Source organism: Aulonocara stuartgranti (assembly GCF_965226115.1).
Source record: "Aulonocara stuartgranti genome assembly, chromosome: 20".
Lineage (NCBI taxonomy): Eukaryota > Metazoa > Chordata > Actinopteri > Cichliformes > Cichlidae > Aulonocara > Aulonocara stuartgranti.
The window spans coordinates 31,076,597-31,085,624 of NC_138956.1; the positions used below are offsets into that span (position 1 = coordinate 31,076,597).

The window sequence follows — 9,028 nt, forward strand, 5'->3', positions numbered from 1 at the left end:
GTGTATAGATAAACTTCCCGTGTCAGCATTGCATCTTTAATAAGCAACACAAATCAGCCTTTTCCAGGTTTGCCATGTGCTTTTTATTTTTCTGTCATTTCATTCATAGTTTAATTCATTTTATTTGTTACACAAGACATTAGGCATTGTTCACATACTAGTGATCAAACAAGGACAGTAAGTTTTCTACTACTCAGTCTATTTCTTTTGTCAATTTCAAGGGATATTTGTCAATAGTGGTTTTCAAAGGCCATACTAAACAGTACAACCACACATGAGGCTTTTGTTTTCAATAAATAAAAAAGAGGATAGTATCTGATGCTGAGGAAGGGTGGGTGGGGGGGCTTCAGATATATCTATGTTCAAGAAGTAAACAGTATTCCAGTTATCACCAGATAATGTGTTTCCAGGATGAAGAGCACACACAATGTTAAATGACGCACAGTGCGAACACACAGCTGTATCGATTTTGACTCCAGATCTATGACTGACTGCTGCTGTTGTCCCTCCATCAAAACCTGTTTCTTAGGAATGCTAAAAATCATTAAATCCTGATGCAACACTGGAATGATCACTAAATTAGGTAAACATAACACATGACACAGCAAATAAACAAACAAAAGAAATCGGTGTGCATAACGTTTTAAATCCATTTTATCATCAGAACGTAAACTATTAGCATAGCATATTCAGCATTTGACGTAAACCCTTCCACGATACGTCAGCGAAATTCAAATAAATAGAGCTCAAAGATAAGACACGTCAACACCCCAGATGCGATAACTTTGTTTAGAGTTGTCAAGGGGTTGGTCGCGGTGGATAAAGTGAAATGGAACCGCTTCAGTTTTCAGTAAAGTAAAATGGATCGTAGCATCTCGTGTTTGTTTTGATCCATAACGAGCCAAGCCACAGATCAATCTGACTGCGAGTGTGCACTGTAGAGATATGAGGAACTGTCTCAGGTGTACAATAACACCTCTGACTCGGTAGGAAACAGCATCCTCTCTATAGTGTTCAGCCAGCTCTGCAGAGCAACATACACCACCAAACTTTTAATGTCAGCGAGCTTTGCCAATAACAGAATCACCAGTTTTGGCACAAGACTGGCCTCCCACTACATGTTAGTAAAAACAAAGCAGTCAATGTTTTGAATGGGTCCAAACATTTGAATTAGACCCAAAATTAAGGCTACAACCAAATAAAAGCATCTTGGTTCACTCTCATGGGGCGGCACTTGGAACTGTGGTTTCATACTTATGCTATGCTACAGTCTTTTGAAAATTTCTTGCTTTTCCCTCTATGTCACACTACAATTTTTTTCTGAGTTTTAATCCCAAGGGTAATGACTTATCTCAATGACAAACACAAGGGTTGAAACAACCAAGACACAATCTGGTGCTTCCACTGAGAGCCGAAATTTCAGTCTTCACTCTCTTCCCCCGCAAGTGAAACTTCGCCAAGACAACAATCTCCTCACATACATTCTTATCCTTCACCATTTCAAAAATCTTCCAGATCTCTTCACAGAAACCCTCACCTAACACAAGACAAATCCTCACCATGCCTTTTTGCCCCAATGTTCCCTTTTTCTTGTAAATGTTCAACTCGAAGACCACGGTTTCATCCTCTGCTCTGTAAACTTCATAACTTCAGCCAGTGAAATGTGCACCAAGCATATAGAAATAAAACTCTTCAATAATTTAAAATGTTAGAAAGTAAACTATTCAAATTCAAAAGTGACATCACACAACAGAGATAAACAAAGAAACTTTTTTTGTGTTTTTCTTTTTCAGGAGGGAAGGGTTGACAGTTAGTAGCCACTGATTAGCTTGCCTGCTAGCACAGGAAACACAACAGCATTGCAAAGTGAGCACTATCAGCTGACAGAACAGCCCATTTATATGTAACTTTTCATCACATTTTTTTGTTTTGTTTTTTTTCTGTTTTTGCCCGACCAACAGATTTTGCCAAAATGAGCGGCATCTATTGAAGAAACACAGGTAAAAGACCAAGTAAGAGAAAAGTGAAAGCAGGGTTGACAGGAGTGATGCGTGGAATGGTCCAGCCTTCATACCGCAGTGTCATTTGAATCTATGTACAATACTACTGTGTGTAAAAGATGCATGCACGTCCACTGGAGGTGACCCTTCCAGAGGATTCTACACTAAGCCGTTACACATCTCTCATGTCAGAGCTATCTGTTGAGACCTCTCGGTGCCATCAACCTTCCATCGACCCAACCTCTGATATGAGGAGAACGATGTTACAGGAGGAATGAAATGCTTTGGAAATTGCCAACAACAAGTAATAAATTCACCTCTAATGATAATAGTTAAGACATGATTATACTGTAAATTCTACAATGGAATGAAAAACCATATCAACCCTGCTTTTCAGTGACAGAGAAAGGGAATGTGAGCATTTGAAAAGCGTGTATGTGTGTGTCTGTGAGCATTTATGTGTCTGAATGCGTGCCAAGAGAGGGCGAGAGAGAGCGACGCGAGGAGGTGGAGGCAAACGGCTGAAGACGGGCTCAGAGGCTCAGACGCACACCCTCTCCATCACTCTCACATTTTACCCATTTTGCTTTTAAAGCACTGTTTAGGCAGCCCCGGCCCTCTACTGAAAGCCCCGTTGCCTCCAATTTTGCATCCACCTCCTTTCCCAGCCTTGCCCTCTCTCAGAAGCCCCCCTCTCTAGCTCACTGCTCATCCTCCCCAAACACATCGTTCTGTTTGCGTTTCATGTTTTCAAAGTCAAAGTCGCTCCCGGTCGTACGTTTGTAGATGTCCTTGATGTCATTGCAAGTGGTCTCGAAGTGAGTGGTGGCATCGTAGGACCTTGATGCGAAGATCTGAGGAAAGAGTTCAATAACAAGAGTTAGATTTTACAGCATTGCTAGCAGGTCTGTGAGGCTGCAGTGCTCATTTCCAGCTTCACATTTTTATTCAAAAATATACAAAAGTAGCTTTGCATGATCCTTATTTATTGTCATACCAGGCCTCTGTGCACCTGCACAGTTTATCTGTTTGAAACAAGCAGATCTATCTCCCATCTCCTAACAAAGCTTTGTAAATGACTGAAAACAGAGGGTTTAAACACAACACAGCTCTGTGTCTAATATGAACATATTAGGGATATCCACTCATAGTAACATTATACAGAGGCAAGAGGGGAAAAAAACTCTGAATCTGATTGTTTAGAGCAGTCTGATGCTTGCAGCTAAAATTTCAAGCTGGCACCTAAACGCCTCACATGCACATACAAGCTGGCTTCAAAAGTGAGTCAATCCCCACAGCCTCCTATTCTAACATTTTAGAGCAAAAACAAATCTGGGCTTTATTTAAGGTCTTTTGGGCTATTTTAAAAACAATTAACTGTCAAATATCTTGCATTTAACTGTATTAAAAGCGCTATGCATTTGGTGAGTGAATTCTATCATTCTGTATGGAACTTAGCACTAATTAGCAGGTGTCTGCATCTATTTTATGTACTCATAGTTTATGGGTGCCTCTTGCTAACCAAACTTGTTAACCCAAGTTTGGTTAGCAACCCATTTATGGGTCCAAAATAACCAAGCGGGCCAGCTGTTGCCCATAAAATTGAAGCTTCCAAAAAGGAGATCACGATACAAGTGACATCACTAGATCATCACTACAGCCATCTTCTATGGACAGTCTATGATAGAATGATAATTACCTATCTAGTACAACATTTCTTTGCAACAAACTGGTCAACTGACCCTTCAACTCAGCCGTATTAGTTGTGGCAGCATATTAATTTGTTATATTGTAAAATACAATATTTTTTCTGGATGTTACCCTTGGAAAAAATGTCTCACCTGGCTCTCAGTACCATCATCTGTGGGCTCATAAAGGTCGCTAATAGCCACAAACCTGTGGGGAAAAAAATGTGATTTATCCCAGTTATATATGCACCCCCCCCCCCCCCCCACCCCCCTCATGTAACTAAAAACATACATGAATTTGAATAAGCAAGAAGTAAAATGTGGGACTCACTTTTGGTCGATGGGCTCCAGCAGCTCCAGAGCTGGCTCAATTTCATTCTCAGGTTCACTGGTTTCCACTGTGGTGCTGACAATAGCGATGTACTTCCCCTGGGCCGCCACGTTGTGAGCATAGGAGATCATGCACACATAGATGTCTAAAGAACAGACAAAGGAGTTAACAGGAAGAGATGGTTAAATCAAGAGTTAACTTCAAGCTGGATTAATTGACGTTTTTGTCCACTTGGAGGCAGCAGGAACGAGCTGTATACACACTGACACGTTATCGTCCCAGTTGAGTAAACAGTTGCCTGTTTATATAAGCATTCATCTGGAGTCATGTTTCTAGCCACCTGCTGTGTGTCTCATATCTCATTTCCTTTAGCTTTGCTTTTGTTTCCATAACTTTTTAACAAAAAAAAAATCTCAGGGTTGCTCCAGTATATGCACAAGTTACTTTTTTAAATTGTCTTTCTTCTTCTTGTTGTCAAGCAAGTTGTCTATAGTGCTTATTTTCCTTCCTTCTTTTATTTTTTCCAACTTTACTGTTTAAATCAGGTGAGTAACAGTGATAGTAAATCAAAACAGTACAACTGAAACAATTAGCAGAAAGGTGCTAAAAGGCACCGTGGAGCTAAGGGCAACTGCAGAGCTCATCACTTCTAGTTTGTCACATTTAACATGGAGTCTGATGTTTATTGATTAGGGATGTTAAAAAATAATCTAAATTTAATCTGTAGGGGACTAAATCTGCACCATTTCTTTGAAGAATAAAAAGCAGAAATATTGAATATAGAAAATATTGCTCACCTGAGTTGCGATTAACCTGATTCTGAGGAATGATGATCTGACAGGAGTTGGCATCATTAGTGTTTTTGATGGGATGGCTGAGGATGCAGATCACACGGATCACCTGACCCGCTTTACGGACACGGTCTGGGATGTAACTAGGGTCGCAAATGAGCTGCTTACAACGAGCCACCTGCAGTGGGAACGAGACAGTAATGATGTCAGTCTGCTGGCTAAGTGCATTTGGCTGAATAAACCTTAGGCGTAACCACTTTAAAATTTGTAATGATACTGTTAAACTTGTGTAGCTGTGGACAATAAGGCAGAATCTGCTTTACCTCGCCCTCAGACTTTACTCCAATCACTTTACCACCTTCCATCACGATCTCATCCACAGGTTTGTTCAGCATGTAGGTTCCTCCATAGATTGCACTCAACCTAAGATTACAAACGAGTATGATCCGTTAACTCGAGGAGTGGTTTATATAGTTATGACAGACTCCATCATAAATATCAGAAGTTTAATTTAAGTTAAAATACCTGGCAAAGCCCTGTGGCAGTTCTCCCAGACCATAGAGGGGGTAGAGATAAGGGCTCTTGCCATACCGTGCCAGTGATTCACTGTAGAGTTTGATACGGTTGATCGTCTCCAAACAAGGAACATCAAGATAGCTGAAGTGGAGCAAAAGCAATGTGAGAACCCCATTGGTATCTGTTTAAGCACATAATAACAATAAACCCTTGGTATTCCCCGATAAGAACATCTGTGACTCATATTTGAAAGCATGCAACTGTGACATTAAGCAGAAATAAACAATTAAACGGTTGATGATGGGTGATGTTGTTCTTACTCATCTGTCCTGTAGAGGGCCAGGGCGTGGCCAGTGAAGTCAATGACATCCTGACCGAGGTCAAACTTCTTGTAAACGTCCCTCATCATTGTGGTTTTAGGGTCCACGCCCTCAAAGGTCTTGGGGTCATTCTCATCAAAATTGGCCACAAAGACTAAAAACTTTCGAAACCTCCTCTTTTCAAACATTCCCATCAGATCTGTGAATTCAAACCGAGGTTTCAGCACTCTACTGTCGACGTCATCGCGTGCAAAACGTAATGAGACAACATTCAGGTGACTTACTTGAAGCTAGTGCCTCAGTCTCAGTTGATGGCACCTTGTAGATCTTTCCTCCTTTGTAGACAAAGCTGCCTTCCACTACTTTAAAGTCCAGATACCGTGTCACTTCTGTGTATAGCAGCATCTTTACAAGCTGACCTGCAATCAGGGAGGCAAACACACGCAACATCTTACAGGCTCTGTGTTAAATCCACACTACATATACAACATAACCACAAATCCCTTGAAAGCCTACAACATAACATGCTGTAACATGACGCGCACCTCACAGGAAATATAACTATATGTCGCGTTAACAAATCCCACAGCTATTGTATTTCGCCTGCTTAGTCTGGTCGATTCCTCCTATGCATTTCCAGCTACTTTTTTACCCTAGTTTTTGAATGGATCACTAAGAGGACAACAGCCACCGTCTTAATGTAAGAACTCAGAAATGTCATCAGATTCCTGGTGGGGGATTTTGAAAATTACTAGAAAAAATATGAGGAAATGCACAAAAAAGTGGAAAAACTTCATGGACAAATATGATGGCCTCTGAAAAAATACTGATTGGAACAAAGATTAAAGGCCAGGAGAGAAAAAAGTCCCAGCATTTTATTTGTTCCTGTCACGAATGGCACTGCTTATAAAACACCAGGACATGGTAAAACACCACCCACAAGCATTAATGCTGGCAAAGGTGTTGGCCACTTAAATAGGTTACATTGCCAGGTCTCCAGAGTCACCTAAACAAGCAGTTAGTGTGTGACCAACCTTGAAGAATTAAAGCATTTTGCAGTCACAGTATTAAGCTCCAGAATTACCCTGTTGAATAGTCTGAAAAGCCCTTTGGCTCTTGTGTACTTATCACGTGCTAACTTTTATGGCATTTCTTTATATAATTAGCAACAGGATTCTAACCGTTGGCCATGAGAAACTTGGGTATGAGGTCAACGTTCCAGTCACGTCCTCTGCCCATTGACTCAGGTGGGGTATCTGGCAGACTGAAGCGCTTGTACAGCTGTGGAAAAGGAAAGGAAAGCCTGTGAGGCCCATCGAATCTGAGGCTTTACAGATAATAAAGCAGTTAGCAAATGAAGACAGTAAAAGGGTGACAGATGGGACTTGAAGTAAAATGAGATATACTGAGAAACATTAAAAGTTTATTGATTGGTTTTATAGATCCCAGAAGTCCTTACCTCCTCCAGGGGGGTAATGGAAGAGCTCTCCCCACCGTAGTAGGGGTTTCGGTCCATGTGCAGAACCTTCTTGCCATTCACGGACATGATCCCAGACAGAATGCATTCCTGCACGAAAACGGATTTATTTATCCAACACATCAATCACATCAATAACTCTTAGGTATAAAACAGCCCTATAATAAATCCTTCTCCTGTCAAGGCTCCAGTGTTTTAGAGATGTGTTGAATCATTCATTGAGGGGTGTAGTTTAAGTTGTCAAGATGAGAAATGTTTCTAGTATTTTGGTCTAGACCTTAGCATATGATTAGAGATAGGCACGCTGCTTAGTTTAGACACTGAAGTAAGGAGGTTCTGACAGAAGGATGCGGGGGACAGTGGAAAAGATGTACGCATGCGTGATTGCATCGTCTTAACAACGTAGCTACGATAATAATAATACTAATACTAATAATAATAATAACAATAATGTAATTAAAAATGTATTACATAAAAAAGAAAAATTGTGTGGATATGCATCGTTGTATTTGATTCCATTTATAAAACTACCAGAATATCCGCTTCCGTGTCTGCAAAGAGCTGGGAGAATAGCACAGAAAGCGCACTTCTGCCGCAGAGGGTGTGATGAGTGAAAGGAAAGTGCGGCGATAGTGGCAGCAGTGAAAAGCTCTGTCATTTAATAAACCGGAGCTCAGGCCTGCGCCAACCTCAGGATGGAGGCCTGCCTATGCAAAGAGGACCATGACACACTGTAGGGTTACGCCTAAAAGATGCTGCTGGGTGTAACACAACACTGAGCCGGCTGTGACTCTGGAAAGCAAACAACTCCCGGTCGAGGAACTATTTTCTTCTCGTCGTGTACAAGCAGATCAGCTGGTGCGGTTTATTTCCAAAGCGCATCTCTTGTGATAAATTTCTAATGTGACACGCACGCCGGGAAGCAAGGGGCTTCCACTCTTTGGCTAGGATAGAGGATATCGGGCCTCTGGTCTGGCTAAAACCATCCTTTGGGAAGCTGACAGAATCAATTCGGTGTGTTTCTGTGCAGACAAAACGAAGCTTGACTACTCACTGTGAGTCCGGTGCCCAAAACGATCACATCATATTCCTCATCCATGTTGTCTCACCGCCTCTCCCGTCTCGCCCTCTTTTTGCCTTGAGAAATGAAGGGTATTGAAAGCAAATAAAATTGGTTAGTCCACAAACCGGGTAACTGTCTCTCACTGTCTCTGCACAGGTCCTTTAAATTGCTCTTCAAAGTAAAATATTATTTATTAATCATTGGGTATAAATGGCCAATGGAATACACAGTCCACACTGTCACCGGCGAGGACGACCAAAGATGGCCCTGATCGTGGAGCAGTCTAGAACAATGTCACTGCGCGTCGGCAAATAGTGCGCATCCTCCTTCCCTATTTCCCATCCTGCCACACAATGGACTCAAGCTGCAAAGCGAGAGACGCCGCTTTGAGCCGGCTTTGGCGATTGTTTATTTTGCACACGGGCTGTGCTGTTGTGGAGTTTGGCTTTTGTTTTTGGCCATTTTGAAACCACAATGTTTGTGTTCTCTAATTTCTTATTCTATCTTTCCTTCCCAGTTGTAGGCGCAGCGTTGCGTGGATGAAGGCAGCGATATCCTTCCGCTGCTACAGCTGTGTGGATGGGAGTTGCTTTCACTGACTGAGCGCACGCACTAGGCCTTTACAGCAGGGGTGTTTCCAAGCTTTTCTTCTTTCTTTCTTTTTAACGGGGTGGTACAGGGGTGTGGGGTGGGGGACCAGGAGTATGGCAGGGGGTCGTAATGTTTGATCGGATTTAAATATTATTAAAGAAAAGTGTCTTTTCTGCAGCCCTGTCTCCCAATAAAGACGGTGTTACAAGAAAAGCAGTGCTGCAAAAGATTTGGATAACCTTTCTGCAAAG

General features: G+C 41.7%; 1 protein-coding gene across 1 annotated transcript; it reads right to left on the minus strand.

Annotated features, from left to right (window-relative positions):
* Positions 1-59: 59 nt before the first annotated feature.
* On the minus strand, positions 60-8,481 carry gdi1 (GDP dissociation inhibitor 1). Its single transcript, XM_082518344.1, has 11 exons — positions 8,178-8,481; positions 7,106-7,213; positions 6,828-6,927; positions 5,931-6,065; positions 5,647-5,845; positions 5,336-5,467; positions 5,134-5,233; positions 4,817-4,988; positions 4,020-4,164; positions 3,842-3,896; positions 60-2,854 (listed from the first exon to the last, which is right to left on the minus strand). Exons 1-11 carry the CDS (start codon positions 8,220-8,222, stop codon positions 2,702-2,704), a joined length of 1,344 nt encoding a protein of 447 aa, XP_082374470.1. The 5' UTR covers positions 8,223-8,481; the 3' UTR covers positions 60-2,701.
* Positions 8,482-9,028: the final 547 nt, after the last annotated feature.